This window comes from Coccinella septempunctata, chromosome 4 (genome assembly GCF_907165205.1).
Source record: "Coccinella septempunctata chromosome 4, icCocSept1.1, whole genome shotgun sequence".
Classification (NCBI taxonomy): Eukaryota; Metazoa; Arthropoda; class Insecta; order Coleoptera; family Coccinellidae; genus Coccinella; species Coccinella septempunctata.
The window spans coordinates 25,607,876-25,628,511 of record NC_058192.1 but is presented as its reverse complement, the minus strand read 5'-3'; the positions used below and the strand labels follow the sequence as shown (position 1 = coordinate 25,628,511).

The 20,636-nt window shown below is 35.7% G+C and overlaps 1 protein-coding gene across 1 annotated transcript in view; it reads left to right on the top strand.

Moving 5' to 3' along the window:
• The window catches only part of LOC123310674 (gustatory and odorant receptor 63a), a 38,046-nt gene extending 34,052 nt beyond the window's left edge, over positions 1–3,994 (top strand). The window contains exon 7 of the mRNA XM_044894257.1: positions 3,781–3,994. Coding sequence (XP_044750192.1) covers positions 3,781–3,897 — 117 coding nt within the window. The 3' untranslated portion in view covers positions 3,898–3,994. The remainder of the gene's footprint in view (positions 1–3,780) is intronic.
• The last annotated feature ends 16,642 nt before the right edge of the window (positions 3,995–20,636 follow it).

Below are 20,636 nucleotides of genomic sequence, written 5' to 3'. Positions count from 1 at the left end.
TCGATCGAGATGTTTCGTATATTTCACTCACATGTAAAAAAAAATCCATTTATTATTTATCATTATCGACTTCAGCCTTTCGGCTAATCATTATTATTTTCATTATACTTCCTACAATACGAATCATTTTCGCAAAGACTTGTCTGGGATATGATCTTATACTTTTCTGTGTCGATTGAATGACAATTCTGTCCACGAATGTAAGTAAATTTAAGCAGAAGTATATAGTATAGAATACTATTCGAGAGGATCTCAGAATAATTGAACAGTTATGCTGGACTAGTTGTCCAAATATTCAAATATTCGAATATTCAACTCGATCCTCTTATCTCCCCTTCTGTTTCAAAGGAAAAAACAAAATGGCGGCTAAATTCATAACATTCCGGGAGAATGTATTGAACGAATACTCAAAAAAGTATGTATATTATATTTCAGTATCAGTATTTCATTAGAGGTTAATCTTGCACCCTTCAGCTGCCAATTATCCAAATAATTTTGGTGAAGTATTGTTTGTTCTTTTAATGGATAATGAAAAAAATTAATGCTTTGAAATTGTTTCATCTTCTTACCTGGTCGGATAGTTGGAGTCTTTTAATTCTTGAAGCTCGGGATTTTTTAGAACAAGCTGACAGGCCTGATTTGGACTTGTTGGGCATATCTTGAAAATAAATTGGAGAATTGAAACAATACAATATTCTCTGAAAATAACATATCTTACCCAATTAAAACTCAAAAGATTGTCTACTATTATCTGGACTCTGACTAGCAAATAATCTAGAATTTGTTTTGACAATTTCAATTTGTAATGACAGCTAAAAATTCTATTGACTACATACAGAATAAATGAATTATTATTAGCTGTCATTCTTGATGTTGACTTTTGTGAAAAATTGAAAGCAAATTTCCAAAACCTTTAGCTAATTTTATGTTATGAATCACAAGGTAGGTATTGTTCCATTAAAAGTTAATTTCGTGCTCAATTTGATCCAGATCATTTTCCGAATTCAATAGTACAAGATTCACGAAAAAAATGAGAATTTTTAAAATTCAAGTCCTACTTAGAGTAGTTTTGCTTTTCGGATGCTCCTGATGGCATGTGACTTTTTTGGCATAATTATTACGTGGAGGCCTATGGAGAAAATTCAGTTTGAATAAAGATCACGTCTCAATGTAGGTATGCTTGTAAGTTTTTATTTATTCCGAGAAAAATATCGACTGTATCGAAATTTGGCAATAGTCTATTTTTCTCCAGAATTGAATGGGAAACCATAAAAGAATTATATTTTTCGAAAATCCCCTGTATATACAGGGTGTCATGACATATGATCAATATAATCATCAGATGCTGCCCACTATCGAAAAATGATTAATTTTATGGCATACCATAAATATTACAAATTCATTGCAAGAAACGGCAGGCCCGGATCTAGGGGGGGGCAAGCGGGGCGCTTGCCCCGGGCGCCAGCCTAAGGGGGCGCCAAAATCAACCAGAGGTTAAAATTTTTTTACTTTTGATTTTCTCGGGAAAAATTAATTTCCTAGTGCTAAAATGGAAACTGTAGAATAGAAACATGATAAACCATCACTATGCCTAAAATCTTTGAAATCAATGAGGGATAAATTAACTGCATATTATTCAGTCATCTATCTACGAATGACCGCCACACTTGGGTGAAATAGGTTGAAACAGAGACAACCTTGTCTCTGGGTTGAAAGATCTGATATGTTTACACTGCGTCGCAAGCAGTAATTTCTTTGCCTGGGGAATTGCCGACTCATCGCCTTCTCATCTGGAACTAAGGGCCAAAATTTCCGATTTTCTATAGACCATAACATAAAAACTAATCTTTTCAGCATAATTCTGTTTGCATATTCGTAATCTATGCCTTAGTAAAAACACCAATTTTGGTGGAAATCGGTAAGATCGAAATTTTTTCAAATTTTCCATATATGTACCGAGTTTTTCACCATAATTTGAGCCCCCCTTTAACTTTGTTACTAAGAGAGTTACAAAAAAATATTTTATACAAAAGTTTCACGAAATTGAGTTTTATTTTAAATGTTTTCACAAAATGAAATATATACAAAGTGGGCGGTTTTCTGAAGAATATTTTTGGTCTCCGATCAAAACCGAATTCATTCTGTACACTAATTCGAGGGCGTAGAACAGGAATATGTAAACAGATATTTAAAAAAAGATTACTTTTCAAGTTATGTTCGATGGAAAATCGGAAATTTTGGACCTTCGCGGAAAAATTCATAAAATCTGAACCGTTCGAGATAGATGAATAAAGTGTGGATTTTTATATCTGCAAAGAACCAATTCATCACCAAAAAAACAGCATATGAGTAGTGCCTTTTTTCTAGCTGCTACAGCTCCTCAAAGTTGACCAATATTTCCGAAATTTTGCACTAAAAGTGATTCATTCCTCAAAATACTGATCCTCAACAAATCTAATTGCATATTCGTGATCTACCTTGAATTAATATGTAAAATGATCCGGGTCGATATATGTAGTTACAAAAATAAATTTTTGTTCGGAATAATTTCGTTCATGAAGCGCGGGTAAAAACGATAGACGATGGCGGGTTGCAAACGACATTCTTGTAAATACAAACTTTTTAATTTTTTTTTTTTATTTATGGAATTTTTGGGAGTGTTTTGGGAAAAGAATAAGTTTTAATGGAACAATGAGAAAAAATATCTTTTGATGGAACAATGGGAAAAAAATATGAGTGATTTTTTTCCCAAAGTACTCATCTTAGGAAAAATCTAATTGCATATTCGTAATCTATACGACCTCGAACTAGTGAAAAAAATAACTCAGGTTGAAAGTGATGATGAATATGCAATTAGATTTTTCCTACGAACCTTAGAAGGGGGGGGGCGCCATCATGAATATTTGCCCCGGTCAGAAAAAATCGTAGATCCGGGCCTGAGAAACGGTTTATATCCGAGTTCATCGCATATCCATACCAATAACTCATCATTGTCCAATTTAGAAATCTGAAAACGATTCATGTCAAAGAAAGAGTCTTCTTCATATCCACAAGGTTGAATTGAACGATTGTTATAAAATCGAGAGTGTATTGAAACTGTTCAAATTTTTAATTCTAGATAATTTGAATGGGGCTGTTACTTCTTCTTATAAAGGTTAATTGGTCAATTCCCAGAAATAAATGAACCTTTGTTAAGGAAACATCTGAATGTATTGATCTGGCATTATCCTAGATTTCTTGATGGGGTTTGCAATTCTATATGAAACCCTACTGATGAACCAGTGAATTAATGCTAATTTCATTACAGATGCTCCTAAGTCTTAATCGATATTTTTCATATGGGAAATATTGTTTTAAAGCTCTTCGCTTTTCAATTCATCAGTACACCTATTATCTCAAAATGTTTCTTGTTCTTTCTTTCTATCAATGAAATCCATTACACAACTACATGGTCATTTATAAATGACTCCACCCTAGGGCATCTGCTGATATTTCACTACAGGGCAATATCCATGATCAGAACAGTGGCGGTTCCAGGTGTGATTTTGGGGGGAAAGGTGGCATGATTTTATATTTGAAATTCCTGTGGGTGTTTGTTGACATTAAGAAGGTATTTCTGTAATATAAGTATGTATAAGTGTAATATAAGCTTGGTACATTGAATTAAGTAATTGGTGATAATCTCGAATCCTGACAATTAATTGGAATAGGTTCATTGAAGATGTTCGTCCATTATCATCCGCTTATAACCTTAAAATTCAAGGAATTCTATTATTTCAGCTTCTAGCCACAATGGTTACATATTTGGTAGTTCTACTTCAGTTCCAAATCAGCATACCAGAGGACGACAGCTCATCAGATGGATCGAAAAATATCACAAAATCAATAACAGTGTAATTGAATAAGTAGGCGATATTTCATAATGTTCGATAATGTACCTATTATGTATATTTATGTTATTGATTCTAAACCCAAATATTAATGTTTTTTCTATTATTTGTGTTTCCTTTCCAACTGTATACAATGTGAATCGAAAATGTCTAGCAATATTTATGATAGAACACCAGAAAGTAAGTGGTCTTTGGCTAATCATCTCATGTCCGAGAGAGTGCTATAAACCTTAAAATGTGCCTAATCTTTTCTTCCTACATATGTTCAGAATGGGGCAACATAATGCATCCAGGCCCGCCGTTAGCGGGCGTGAAAGGCGTGCCCGGCACAAGGGCGGCGGCAAATCCAGTGAAATTGAAATTTTTTTTGGAGGAGACAAACAATGTGCTGAGCGGGGGGGGAAAAAAAAAGGGGGGGCGGTTGTCCAACTCCAACTGCTTTAAAATTTTGCCAACTGTCATAGAAACATAGAAATTTTGCCATATGCGATCGAAACTTTCCCAACTGCTTTGAAATTTCTCCAACTCCGTTCAACATTGGGGGCGGCAAGGTCTCCCCATCCCCCTTAGAGAGACTTTTTCTCTGAAGGAACGGGAGGACAGGCGGCCAACATCGATAATTTCCGTATATCCACGGAATTCAGTGAATTCACTGCAGTGTTTCTTTTAGGTATATTTCCGCGAGGGGCACTGCCGCATCCTGAAGTTCCGCAGGTGCATGTCAACTATTATAGAATTGGTCATCTCTGAATTGGAAAAAAACGTAGATTTCAGAAACACATAGATGTCCACTTCTTTCTCCTGAACGTCCCTTAAATATGGGAATTGTTGTGTTAATTGATCAAATTGTCATATTTTCAGTTTTGATTTAATAACGAGGAATAAGTAGTTTGAAACCACGAATGAATTTCAGTAATCAAAATCTCAAAATATCGATAATATGTTGGACTCCCACTTATTTGAAATCCCTTTTAAGACCCTTGCAGTGGTACCACGATCAATCGACAATGATTCGACATAAAATAGGGTATTTAACGATTTGTCAGCTGACTGACCGTTCGTTGCCGTAGGTTACACAAGTTTTTCCTCCCTCCATTGTTTCCCATGCTGTTTCGGTTGAGTTTGAGTAGTGTTTCATTGTGTTTTGTGCATGTTTTTGAAAAAACTTTTGTTCCCGACGTTTAATGAAGTTTAAAATTCCAAACAGCGGGTATTCTGAAAAACTTTATAAAGTTGAACACTCGACTACACAACAAAAAGCAAGCATTTTCTCATTAGCTTCGAAAGTATAAAAATCAAAAACTTTAACACACAGTGGCTTAATCAAATCTTTGTGTGCCCCACGGCAACGAACGGTCAGCTGATTTTGACAAATCGTTAGAGTACCTACCCTGTTATAAATGACGACTTCGATGAGGCGTTGTCGGCAATCTGATTATACCCGACAGTTTTCGCTTCAACCACCACCAGTGGTCTTTATACTCGCCTTCAGAAATATTCGACTTTTCATTCTAAAAAAGTACGCTTATAGAAGGTTCAAGCTTCAGATCTGTAACTTCAAAGACAAACAAGTTATGAGAACTTTTCGAAATCGTCAAAATCTCATTTTTTGTTAATACCTCAAAAACGAAGAATCATAGGAGGCTACGGCTTTTATCATTCTTTTTTCTCTGAACAATAGCTCGGAAATGTGTTATCCGGTTTCTTCTAGCTTTTATTTCTCGAGATCCCCTCAGTAGACAACGAATTTTGCCCACCCTGTACATGTCTCCAGCACCACTAATTTGAAAGCTTCAATCTCAGGGTACAAAACTTGATAGTTGGTTTGTATTTCTTTCCAAAGAAGATATAAGTACCAAAGGAGGCAATGGGGAATTCTCCTCAATTTGGGTTATCACTGCATATGAATGTTTAAACTGAATAATTATGAGTGTCATTCATGATTTTTTAAAATTCAATTTAAATCTAAAATTTTAATCGCTTTGTGCGGAATTTACGATTTGGCAACAGCGCTTACAAGACGATGAAAAGAACAATGTGCGGTCAGCTTGTTTATAAAATAACAGCTGTTGATCCACAGCTTAAACCGCAAGCGGCCATAAAAATCCCATAAAATTTTACGACCTTCCTCGTTCGTCCCAGACTTCATAGACAGCCATCTTTCTCTATATCATTAAGATAATGTATTTGTTGTCCTTTATTATCAAGACAGTCGATGTTACCAACTTTTGCAATCCACATGAAACGCTTTAAATTTTAAATACCCATTTTTATTTTTCATTCTTAAGTGCTTAAAATAATTTTTTTTGGGAAACGGTTGAAATGGTCATTTCAAAATGTGACGTTTCAAAGATATTTCATAAAAAATACATCATTTTCGTCAGAAGGAGTATTCCCTATTCAGTTCGAAGCCGATTGGAAGGGTAATGAGGTAGAAAAACCCTACTCGTTAGTAGTGGCGTAGCATAGACAGTCGGCGAAATTATAAATAAAATAATTTAAAATTTCAGTTTTTGTTCGAAAACGTTTTTTATCCCATTACTACCTCATGGAAGATACGCCAATGTGTGATAGTTTGACGTGGTGTGGCCGCCTTTGCTTGTTAATCTGTCTGTCATAGTTTTTTTAAAGTTTTAACTCTTTTATTCGAATTTTCCGGACGACTTAGTTGACACCTGCACGTACAACTAATATAAACGTAGTATCCATTAGAGCTCTGGAGTTGGAGACCAAGCTGATGTATATGGCGGGGTGATAAGAACATTTCTGATAGGGGGGCGGGGGGTACAATAGACCTGAAGGTTGCAGTAAAATGTGGCCTTCCTTTTCAAACTATAATACAGGGTGAGCCATAGGAAACGGATGGTTTTCAAATGAACAGTAGGGAGGTACTCCACTATTTTCGGGTTTAAAAAAAAATTTATCGACAGAAATAAGTATACGCAGTTTAATTAACTTATGTCCGGTAAATAGTCGCTACTTTTTTGAGGAAAACTAGATCACTTTGACACTTTGACTGCAACATCTATGATCGTTATAAATGAGCTGAGAAGACGACAAATCAACCGCAGGCATATTTGGTTCTAGAAGGACGGAGCTACTGCCCATACAATCCCAGCTTTGATGACTGCTGTTAGGCAACTATTTCCTGATTGGCCCCCTCGCTCACCGGACCTTTCAATGTGTGATTTTTTCCTGTGGAGTTTTCTAAAATCTCGGGTGCATGAAACCAAACCTTTGTTTGCCGAACTGCGCGAAGCAATGCAGCAAAACTGCTAAAATCGATAAAGGACGTTGAATAGAGTAGAGTCGAACTTCAGAAAACGTCTCCAAATATAATAAGTGACATCATTTGATTAATTTGAATGAAAGTATTTTCCGCACATAAGTTGAACTTTGAACTGCACAACTGCATGTTCTGGCACACTTATTATTGTCAAAAAAATTTGTTAAACCCGATAATAGTGGAGTACTGTTCATTTGAAAACCATCCGTTTTCTGTGGCACCCCCTGTATAAAGATAGCTGACTCAGTATCAGAATTTTATGCTCAATTAAATAAAACTCATACTACAATAAAGGAACTTATAAGAAAAATTAACCAATTTTTTTTTTCTCTATACTATACCTTCACTATACAGGGTGATTCATAACTATTGGGACATAGGCTAAGGGCAGATTGTTTGGACCAAAATATGGCGATAGGACAAAATAAACCTCAATAAAATATTGCTGTGGAAAAAGTTAGAGGGCGTTAAAATTGAATTTTTTCTCGTTTTCTGCTAATAATTTCACTGTAAATTTTTCATCCGTTTTTAAGAAAAACACAATTGAGCAGTTCGGAGCATCGGAAGGGGATTTGAAGTAACGATTTATTTATTTTATTCATTTATTTCGACGATAAAGTATAATTAAAAACAATGTTATATAAAAAGAATAAACTTAAATTCAATGTTCTACGTGGCCTCCTCCGACATCTATGCCTTTTCTAATTCTTGTAATAAAGAACTTCTCGAAATATCATTCTGTCCCCTTATAAAAAATTCAACTTTAACGCCCTCTATCTTTTTCCACAGCAATATTTTATTGAGGTATATTTGGTCCTGTCGCCATATTTTGGTCCAAACAATCTGCCCTTAGCCTATGTCCCAATAGTTATGAATCACCCTGTATGTTTACTATATCAAAAAATATGATTGTTTGAAGTATAAACCATTAATGTTTTGGGTTTTTATCTCGCTAACTCGGAGCGATTACATAATTGATTGAACCTCATAAAAACTAAAAAAAGGCTCAAATATAAAATTCTCCAGGGAAAACAAATTCGATAAACTGTACAACAATCCAGCAAAACCGCAGGCAATAAAGTAAGTAGTAGTTTAGTAGTTATGACCGAAATAACCTTCTGACAATGAGTTACCATCGGTTCTTATACTTATTTATATAGAACCATAATATGCTTGCTCTTGTGTATGAAATTCGGGATGACGAATCAATCAAATCGATAACACAGGGTGCGTGCACCCCCCTAACTGCGAAGATTTTGGTGCATATTTGTATTTGTGTTCTTTTCATATTGAGATCAATAGGGCAGTGGGAAACCCAACATAAATTTACTTGCACCCTAGCCTAGATCCTTTTCAATTGCAAGGGAAGTGGGTAGGTTTGGGTTTTGGGGGATGAATAAAAGTGGGGGTGGGTGGATGTATTGAATTGTAAGCTGGGTATGGATGTATGAAATGATAGTAGCACTTTGAAGCCCGGATGTTCGTGTCTGAATTCGAGAATACTTTCAGTACACTCCGAACCAACGTCAACCCTTCGCGGTTTTTCGGTGTGGATTTCGTACGTGACAAGTGTAATGCAATATATCGGATGAGATTCCTGAAAATTTGCCTGACTACTTGTTCGGAATAATATCGAAAAAGAACTGCGTCGAAGAGGTAAGTGAATTATTATATTTCATGAGAATTTCATCAAAGTGAAAAACATTCAAAAAACTAGAAAAAGTCTTAAGGGCAAGCAATACCTCAAGAATCTCCATTCAAAAACGACATTCACTAGTTCCTAATTTACGCCTTAAATTTCTTACGTGAAGCCTTGATTTTTTTTTTGAATTGAAGTTAAAGGACTTCTTGATGTCACCCCGCCTCATTTTTTTGTAATTCAGTTGGTTTTTTGGGAGAAAAACAAAGTTGAACATTAGTGTCTATAAAACTTGTTTGCACAATCATTTTTTGACGGTTTTTCGACATATTTATAAAAAGGCGAATTTTGGCGCTGTAACCACAGCTTACTATGGTTATGGTTATGTGTGACGTCATAGTTACTGAAGACATTTATTGGAAGGTGTCAATTGGTAGTTCTGTCTGATTTGTTCGATTAATGGATTTCCAAATAAATTAATAAATGGAGGTTAGAGGAATAAGGAAAGAGAAACCATATCAAAATATGTTTCAACAAGTAGAAGATAAATACTTTTATGGAAAGTACCAATTGATAGAAGACTTGTTTATCCCTGCAAACATTGGTTTATGTGTCCATATCGATGAACATCTGATAATCTGAATGATATGGAAAGAGACATGGAATATGAATTCAAATTCACACATATCTTTCACCAGTTGGGAACTTAAGCTTCATGTTTCTCAAATAATGAGCAGCAAAAATTTTTATATCAGTAGTGATAGTGGAAATTCAAGGGCCAAGGAGAACCATTTCAATTTTCTTCTCTCTGAAACGACACGAATTGAGAATACCATTGCTTTGTTTAAAGGAAGATCTGTAATATTAAAAGTTATTAGTGACCGTGCCTTTTAAAATACCCTTTTTTTACACTGCTTTATATTTGTGAGTTTGTTATAGATAAAAATGATTTTACATTGAGGATTCATTATTTCACTATCTACACATATACTTTTCCATTTGATTGTCTAGATACTCATTAATTCATATTTTTGCTTGAAATAGTATATGGACCCTATATACTATGTATATAGGGTCCAAAAAGCCAAATAGCTTAGGGCTTTATCAAGTCTATCAAAGCAAAAAATCATCCAAAAAGTCTGAATCCGACCAAGACCTCAGCATACTTAGTAAATAATAATTCATAAGCTTAAGAATAATCAAAATTACCAAATTCAAATTTTCAGTTTTGCTTAACGAGTGAAAAAATTAATTAAACGGATTATTTTCCCAGTATCCTTATTATTTATTTTCTGTCTGGTACAGAAATTGGATTTTATTTATAAAAATAACGTTATATCGAAGAGTAAGGCTAATCTTTGATTATAGCATCCATCTCTTCGAAACATTGTGAATCCCACACAGAGATTCTATATCTCTGATCCCACATAACATCAATGGTCCCAGAGACAAGGTCCCTTTCTCTATGAATGGTCCAATATTCCACTTCACTCATTGAAAGGAGATAGAAATACAACTCTATGGGAACCCATAGAGTTCAATGACATACCACGCCATTAACCCTACTCAAGAGGAAGGTTACGTGGTTTACTTCGTGTGACGTCATTAAAACGTCATAGTTACATGGTTATCCTCGCCAAAATGTGGTTACCCAAGTAACTACAACCTAACCATAGTTAACCACTAGCGCCAAAATTCGCCTAAAATAACGACGGGGTGACATCGGCGATTGAATTCTTCATATATTGCAAAGATTTTCATAGCGATATATGCCAAAATTACGCTGAAATTCAGGAATAACTGAAAATTATTCAATAGTCCTAATATTACCTCTCAATTGGTAATTTCTACTTTTCAACTGACTACTGACTCAGTACGTAATTCAGGCTATTGCTCAAAGATGTGACACATTTTCGTATTCGGGGTAGAATCCGTAAAGCAACCAATGTCGATCGTCTTGATCTCGAATCGTATGTACTACTTCCCCTTAAATGCTTTTCCAAGATTAAAAAAAAAACATGACAACATCGAAATGAGATTTGCATCCCACATATTATGCTGCATGAACAGAGACCTAGATTTAAATTCTTATAACCTTGCACACTTGCACAGGGTTGAATTGAATGTTGATCATTGTCATTACTGGTTAAATCAAGTCTCGTTTCAGATGATCTATCGAGGTGTTTCACATTAGCTGGATTTTGTGAGTTATTTCTTGAAGAAAATTGAAAAGTAAACTATCATCGACCATCGTGATAGTTTTCTCCAAGGGCCATCCATATGTGATATCGGAAAATTTATCGAACATAGGCTTGGAAAGTTATTACGAAAAAATCATTTTGAACAAAATAATTTTTAAGGAGATGTTAGAGTCACGAGTAGAGACAATTTCTGACAATTTTTTCATTTCAACTTCCGGTTTTCCGGAAAACGGCAAAATTTTTCTTGTGCAATAGGTACTCCAGATACATTTTTCTCTATTTTCTTAATGCTCAAAAAATTCTCAATTGGAATATACCGTTAATGGGGTGATCTTGATAGCTTTCAAGAGGATACATCGAATAATATCCAAACTTACGAATTCCAAGTATGGCTAATGAAGACTTTTAGGATATCCAGAAAATTTCAATTATTCATATACTGGGTCATAAAAATGAAAACCGCATTTAAAAGTTCGATGTTAAGTTATACTCAGATTGGGTTGCCATTGATAATTACAACGAGCTTCAGCACGAATACGAAACCCTATGTTAGATTTTTGATTCATGCACTTCTAGATAGATGATTAAACAATTGTAAGCCCTGGTATTAAACATTCATTTCATAGTTGTTCGTTCTATGCTTTTTGGAATATTCACTTAATTGGATGACCTGGTTGAAAATAGGATAAGAGTTTTTTTTTTCATACTTGCTAAATTATTTCTTATGTAAGAGAGAACGTTTAAAATAAAAATAATAGGAAACATTGAAATTCTGTATTTTTTTAAAAAAAGGGTAAATACTTATGCTGAGTTTTGTCAGAAGAGGGCTCTTATTTAATGTTTCCTCATTATGGTGGGAAAAAATAAATACAAATTTATTGAAGATAAAACATTTATTTTGGTACTCTGTTATTTTGGTTTACACATACTCAAACCATTTATCTACAAAAATTTCACTCTTCTTGCCTTCATATCTTCGAAATCTTTTGTAAACTTTCTTGTATCCAACAAGCTGTCCAAAATTTCATGTTCAATAGAAACTATAGCTAAATTACTTAGTCTTTACTGGAGCATTGTTGATCATAATTTTTTATTTCTAAATCGAAATCACGGAAACCTTTTTATTTCTGAATTTATTGAAGAAGTAGCAATTGAGAATAATTGAATGGACGTATATACATTTTAATTTGATGGGAGAATATGGGGAGAATGATTTTCTGAATGATCATGAATGAATTATCGATTGAAAGGAAATTGACGTCTATCCGTCAATCAAGCTTCACCGCTGCTGTATTCAGAAATGTAGAACTTAAGTCTTTGCCTAAAAGATATTGTGACACAGTTTGTGGAGACTGGTTTTCGGCAAAATGCAACTAAAGCAATGATTTCATTAAACAATGTCTGATTCACTACTTGTATCATATTTAAGAGCTTCAGATTCAAATCTTTACAATACTTCATTAAATCATTGGAGTAGTACACTGAGAAAAATCTTGAGGTTACAATGTGAAATTACCCACATATTAGCTGGACAGGTTACAGTTACACGGTTGGATTATTTTTTTCACAACTAATATCTGGATGTTTCTACAAGGGTGTTGCGAAATTTCATGAAAAATGTAAAACTATCATGTATATTTACAGTGAATATGAAATTTACAGAAAATATGTGTTAATTCTCTGTGATATCACAAGGGTTGTAATATTCACCTGAAAAATTACAACTGCAATGCAAAATTACAATAAATTTGCGAATTTCAACATGAAACGGTAATTTCACAACATTATTGTGATCTAAATTTTTTTTGAATCACAATAATTTTGTGAATTATCACATGAAAATGAGATTTCACAACGTTATTTCACAAAGTTATTGTGATTTGAAAATTTTTATTGTGAATTTGCGAAGAAAAAAATGTTGTGTTGTAGAATTACAATGCAGAACCCTTTTAATTTTAAAATTCCTTCACAAATGTGCTTATACAATGTGTTATTACGGCGGTTGTGAAATTACCACGAAAAAATATAATTGTACAATATGATATCGCGGCACAATTTCCTTCAAGGATAGAACACTTTTTATTTATATGTCTACAGCAAGAGAAAAATCTTACGCGAAATTGTTGAAATTTATTATGGTCAAAATATTTCTCTCGAATATGGAAACAGAATAAAAAAAAAGATCAATCGGTTTCCATTAGAGCGTTCCAAATATGCCGCTTGAAATTTAATAAACAACTGATGATCTTACGAAGGCTAAAATTGTGCTGTTCTTTTTCCGATCCACGAAGAGTCTCATCTGAAGCTGACTTTTCAGTAGCTCATCTAATGGCAGCTCCAAGAGCTTTCCGGTGTAGATCGGTGAAGGAAAGAATTTTTTTGTTGTTATAACTATTCTGTGCATGTCTAGAAGTGTGTGTACAGGATTTTTTTTTAATGCTTCCTCCCCTCCTCATTTTGGACTGCTGCCTTATATTGATCTGTGTCCACACACCCCAATGCCTGTACCTCTTTCTAATTTTGATCCATCAGTACAACATACAGTCCATACAGATGACTTTTTGTCTAATTTATTCATCGCATTGAGACAGTCCACAATGACGTTTTTTGTAGAAATTTTTTTCTCGACTTGTTCTTTATATGAATACATTTCTGAAGATATAAATAAAATATATCTTATTCTATTCTTTGTATAATTCATATAGGAGAATATAGGTTCCTGCATTCCTCCTCAACCATAATCGAATAACAAATTCTGTCACTTGGTCAGAAAATATTTTGAGTAGGTACCTACTGCTGACAAAACTCGTAAGTCTGGGTATTTTTGTAAAATATCTATTTTAAAAATGTGTTAAACACATTCATAGCTTGAGCGTAATATTACAATATGATTGCAAATATCAAGTCATTTTCCACCTATGCGGTACGTGACGTCGCTCGGCTGGATCCGAATTCACAGCTTCAATGGAATTTCATAATGCAATTGTAAAATCACAACTTTTATCTGCTTCCAGATTCATTCTGTGGCCAATCAAAACCTTTCCTGCAACTGGCACCTGCTCGTTGCCCAATCCCATATCCTATCGTAGATACTCACTAACTTACCCCATAACCCAATTCATTCTGGAATGATCCACTGTGTCTTCAAGGTTCAAGAACTCTGAAGTGCGAAGAGTTATACATGGTTCAGTTTTTTGTTTAATATGATTTAGTTCTTTCAAGTTCCAAGTATTTCTGCCTTCCAAGTTCCTTCAAGGTTTCAAGTGTGTGACAAAAGTAATATATACTGGAATACTGGTAAGTAGATAGTTATAATTTTTTGAAAGCGATGTTTATTTTTTCGATTTGTGGTTTTCCTTTGGCAGATACTATTGAAAAAAATTGAACACCGCATGCATACAACTTATTATTCATTTATTCTGTATCGAAATATTGCCTATTGGATTCCTACTTATTTAATTTCTTATTTAATTTTTTTTTTCAGGAATAAACCACCGATACGAATTCTTTATGGAAAAACGATATGTGTTTACAACCTATGTATTCAGGGAGGCCCTCAATTTTATCTATGGAGATGTTCCGAAGGATGCATTTCAACATTTATCCGGATTCTGGAAGTAAGTCAAGCACGACAAAAGCAAGTTTTATAGAAAAAAAATTCATAAATTTATCTATTCCAGAAGATTGTGTCTTTTTTGTTGGAAAAAGACTAGGTATACTTTGTTTTTGAATTTTAAGTTTATTCTCTTATGATATGAACCGCTAAATAAGCGCACACTCATATCAATATTTTCAGAAGCTGATATTTCACAGTTGAATGCTTCACAATTATGTTGATTTTTTTTTATATTTTGAAAAAAATGTTTAATCATTTTGGATGATATTTGTGGTTGTTGTTTTTGTTTGATGTAATGTTTCATGTTGCTTTTTATATTGAAGATTATATTAATTTCATGTTGTGGTTGTTTTTCAACTGATATAATGTTTCATATCTGTTGTTTTCCATATTGATGACTATATTTTATGGTGTACTTGTTATTTTCAATTAATTTAATATTTTTTTTCCATATTGATGTATATTTTAGGCAGTGATTGTGCCAAATTTAGTTCTGTACAACTACTTTGATGAATAACAAAATAAAGACAATTATCCAGTAATTTTCATGGTTATTTCACGAAGTAATTTTAAAAGGGTGTGGGGTATTTCTACAATGAAATCTGGAATTTCAACAAATACTTGAAATTTACAATTAAATTCTGTGAATCTGCTCTGTTTATTCACAACATTATAGTATTTTACGGTCTAATTGATTCTTTTCACGACGTATTTTCTCGAGAACAAGAGGTGATTCCACAATGAATCCTGTAATTTTCCAAAATTTTTTAATTTTACAATTTATTTCTGTAAAAATCCTTTGCGAATTCACAGAATAAATGTAATTTTACAGTTGATACCATAAAATTCCATTGTGATTTCACAATGAGTATTCACAGGTTTAGTTTCTAGAAAAATCATTAGAATAAATTTCATGTGAAATCACAACCAACTTGTGATTTATATTTTCTGTGATTTTACAAGGTTTTCGTTTCAAAATATTCCTTGCGAAATTCCAGTGATTATCGTTGGTCACAAATAACCCAAGATTTTCACTGTAATTTCACTATTCCGTTCTCTCAGTGTAGAATAAGTTGTGGTTAAAAAAGCCAAATACGTCGGTATTTGGTTTTTAGGTCTACTAACTGAATTCATATTGTTACTGTGTTGGTTTTCTTCTTGGTTGGATTGTGTTAACTGGTGGAAAAATCTGTTTCTACGTTGAGTTCCTGAGCCACATTGCAAGCTTCTGCTAACACAATTTCAAAATGTTCAGCCATGCGATATTGTATGAACTTATCAATCAATCGATTTGCCGCCCTCCTAGACGTTCCACGTGCAGCGCACGCCTTTTTTGCAGGTGTCCATACGATGTAACCCAATTGGTTTTAACTTATGTAAAAATATAAATTTGTGGTACAGAACTATGAAAAAATCAATTTTACTATTTTGAGAATTTCTGAAAACATTGTATATATGTAACTCGCAAATTTAATTTTTACTGTTGACCACGTGCAACTTATCTTGTGAAGAATATGTATTGCAATGAAGTAATTGATATTTAAAATTAAAAATTTCATTGGAAATGTGGAAAGATATTTTAATCATTTTCAGTCATTTTTTTAACTTCCTGTATTATTATGTATTTTAAATGTTAAAACACATTGTTTGTCTGATTCTATTAGTATTTGTCATATACAATCAGTTAATATCATATGTGTATACATTCCTATTTATGTTATTTCTTGACTTTCCATGTAATTTTCATGCTTTGATGGTGCAAGTAAATATTATAACTTTAGCCTTGCGGCTTTCACACTCCTCTCCAGAGGAAAATTCACTTATCCCAGATATCAAAAGGATTAAGCTCTGTTGGAGCCCTTTCCAGGTTTTCGGGCTCGTGGTGGTGGTCGGGTCCGGGTCCTCCTCGCCTCCCTACTGTAGGTTGGATTCCTGCTCCACCCGCACTTCCTGTCGGCGCAGACGGTGTTCCTCTGCATTCCCCATGTACTTGCGTACAGTTCTCGCCGTTCCCAGCAGTACCGCCTTCTGCATGACTCTATAGATATTTTCGTCCAATTGAGGTTTCCTCAAGTTCTCCAGTAGTTTCTTCGGTATCACGCCTGTAGATGAAATGACAATAGGGATAGTCTTGATATCTTTCAGCTTCCACTGTTTTCTGGTTTGTTCCTCGAGATCTCTGTATTTTGAAATTTTTTCAGTGTGCCTATCTAGAAGATTGTTATTATTTGGAATCGCCACATCGATGAATAGTGCTCTGTCCTCATCCTTATTGAGCAATATGAGGTCTGGTCTATTGTGGGTTATTTTCCGGTCTGTCAAAACCGTGCGATCCCAGTAGAGCTTGTGATGTTCATTTTCCAACACAGCATCCGGATGGTAATTGTAATAAGGAACCTTTTTCGAACTTAGAAGATGGTGTTTCAGTGCCAATTCTTGGTGTGAATCTTGGCAACAGCATCATGTCTATTTTTGTACTCCGTGCCCGCGAACTTCTGACATCCCCCGGTGATGTGCTGGATAGTTTCATGTGTCGCACAGCCATAACGACAGCTATCGTCCGCCACTGAGGCATCCTTGGCGATATATTTCATGTAATTTCTTGTTGGAATCACCTGATCCTGGATGGCGAGCATGGAGCCCTCTGTCTCAGGAAACAACCTTCCGGAAGTCAACCAGTAGTTCGACGCAAATATATCGACGTAATCATGGTTGACCTCGTTCTGGTGCCTTCCATGCAAAGGTTTGTAAATCAGTTTTTGCATTTTACTTTTTGCACAGTGTTCGACGGTTTCCAAGTGATCCTGTTGTAGCTTTAACGGTGTAGAACTATCAGCAACACAAATTACTCGATGGAGTTCTGACGAAGCAGCCTTGCTCAGGAAATATTTTCGAAGTCCTTCAATTTCCTGGGACATACGGTTGGACAAATCAACAATTCCTCTACCCCCAAGATGTCGTGGTAGCTCTGTCCGTTCTATTGAGCTTTTGGGGTGATGTTTATTGTGTTTAGTCAGCATCGTCCTTATTTTTCTCTGTAAGGCTGCTAAATCGGTGGTCGTCCAAGAGATGATACCGAATGAATAGCTCAGCGCCGAGCAAGCGTAGGTGTTAATCGCTTTTATGAGGTTCTTGCTGTTAAGGCCAGTTCTCATTATCCTTCTCAATCTTCGGGTGAACTCCTTCGTTAATTCTTTCTTCATCTGGGTCTGATTGATTTTTCTTGCCTGTTTTATGCCTAGATACTTGTATGTGTCTCCTTCCTTCAATGCTTCAATTTCTGCACCTTCCTTGAGTTTGAACGTACCATCTTCTATTGTCCCTCTCGTTATGTTCAGCAGTCGACATTTTTCTAATCCAAACTTCATTTTGATGTCTTCCGAGAATCCTTCCACCATTTTCAGCATCTGTTGCATTTGTTTTTTGATAGATGCGAAGAGTTTCAAATCGTCCATGTAAAGAAGAATATTCAGTTTCATCATAGTTCTACTGCCGCTCCTGATGGAAAATCCGTACTCCGTAGAATTCAATCTATGAGACAAGGGATTCAGGGCCATGCAGAACCACAGAGGGGTCAGCGAGTCTCCTTGGAAAATTCCGCGTCTTATTGGAATAGGTCCTGTTGTAATGGAGCAATCTGCTGCTTTCATTTGAAGACTAGTACGCCAGGTTGACATGTCGTTTTTCAAGAACTTAACAATATTGGGATCCACCTTGTAAATCTTCAAGATCGTCAAGAGCCATTCGTGGGGTATAGAATCGAATGCTTTTTTGTAGTCTATGTACGCAGCGTAAAGATTCCTCCGCTTGGAGAACGCTTGATTGCAGATAACTGAATCAATTATTAGCTGTTCTTTGCACCATCGGCTGTCTTTGGTGCATCCTTTCTGTTGCATGGCGATGATGTTATTCCTTTCGCAATGGTTGTGAATTCGGTTTGAAATGCACGATGTGATTAATTTGTACATCGTTGGAAGACATGTGATTGGTCGGTATTTGGATGGGTCTTCTGTATTCCTTTGGTCTTTAGGTAACAGGTACGTTGCGCCATGTGTAAGGAATATTGGCATTCTTTCAGGATTTTCAATGACATCATTTATTGCGGAGGTCAATTTGTCATGCATGATCCAAAGTTTCTTGATCCAGAAGTTCTGTAATCCATCAGGCCCAGGTGCTTTCCAGTTGTGTAGTCCTCTGATAGCTGATTTTACTTCTTCAATTGTAATCTTGTCATGCTGCATCGGCTCATATTTTATAGCTTCAGATTTTTCATCTTCAATCCATCCGGTATCTCCATTGAACTGAGGTTTCGTTGATAATTGTTCGGTCCAGAATTGTTCTATGGCTTCCTTTGGTGGTAACTTTCCATTTTCTACATCAGACGATGTGAGTGACCGGTAGAAAGTATCTTCCGACTTTTCGAATGAATTATTCTCTCTTTTTCGGCTATAATTGCTTTTATATCTCCTCAGGCGTTCTGCATACAGACTTAACTTTTGCTTCAGAGTGTCGAGGCAGTGGTGAGCTGTAGCATTCTCCGTCTCTCGTTCTGTGTGTGTTCTGTTTCTATCCATGATTTCTTTGGCAGCTTTCACAACCTTTCTTCCGCGATTCCCGTTCAAGTACTCCATCAGTCGTCCAATGTCTCTTCTTAGTCTCTCTGTTTTGTGTTGAAGACGTTTCTGCCATGGTGGCGCATGTAATTTGTGTAATTTTGGACCATCGTTGTTCATTCGGCGCATTTTTGCCCCTGTGGTTTTAGCCGTCGTTAGCGCTGCACAGTAAAAAACTAGATGAAGAAATTCCAATGAACTTCCATTCTGTAGGTACTCAGGTAAAACGTCCTTATTCAATATGTCGATTATGAGTGACAGTTTCTTGGATGTATTGAGTCGGGGAGGTGCTATTCGATGAAGAGGATCTGTTCCTTCCAGTTCGACAAAGTATCTCCTCATCTCAGAGTCAACTTGTCGGTGGAGCTCATCCCTATCGTCCTGGTGATCAGGCTCATTTGCTTTGCAAGATGGACTTTCAGTATCAATGTCTTCTGAGTGTTGTTGCCCAGGCATGTGAATTTCATCACAGATGTTGGTGTTATTCTCTATTGCTAACGGCTGCTGAAGTTCTCGTTTAATTGCGTCGATTCGGGCCGTTGGTATTAGTTCATTTCTCAGAATTACGCGGTACTGGTCTGCCACTCGTTGTTTAGTGACATTGAGATTTGGGTAGGCGTTGCAGAATTCCTCATGGAGCCTTTTCCTATAGTTGTTCGTGTTCTGCCCTAGTCCCGTGATGGAGTTATATATGCGCACAATAGTTTCATTCATGGACGTTGTCCACTTCATGCGCTTTCTAACTAACCCCGCTTGGGTGAGCACTGGCTGAATATCCTGCGCAGCACCTTCAGCGGTTCGAGTCTGCAATTGAATTTTACTCGTGGGTTGCTGTTGTTGCTTTGGAGCTGTAGCTTCTTTTGCAGCAGGAGCCCGCTTCCTCAGCATCCTGCCACCGACGTCCCGCATGCTGTCATGTCCAGCGCCGGCTCCAGACATGCCCTGACGATCCCCAGGCAGCGACTTGTTTCCGAGGCTTCTCGTTATCACCATTTCCATGGGTTTGTGCTCCCCTTTCTCGGTTTGGGTGAGGGGTAGAGAAATGGGAGCAGAAAGAGCACCCCCATAAAGGATGTGAAAGAGAGAGGATAAAGGAATGGGACTGCGGACAGCAGGCATTCTCTTCAATGTTTCGAAGCTTCCTTCGAGAAATCTTTCATTAGTAACCGAAGAAGTTACCCTTCATTGGGAAATTTTTCACATAAAGAGTGCAAATATTTATTATTTGATTGATTGATCTTAGTCAGGGTCCGCCAGACTCCCTGATTTAAATCGAATTCACCAGAAAATCGAAAATCTCTTATTTATTATGGTTGGATGAAGACATTCACATTTTCCAACATTCGTTGTAATTCAGATACTTCAGTATGATTATTGAATGATTTTTCAAA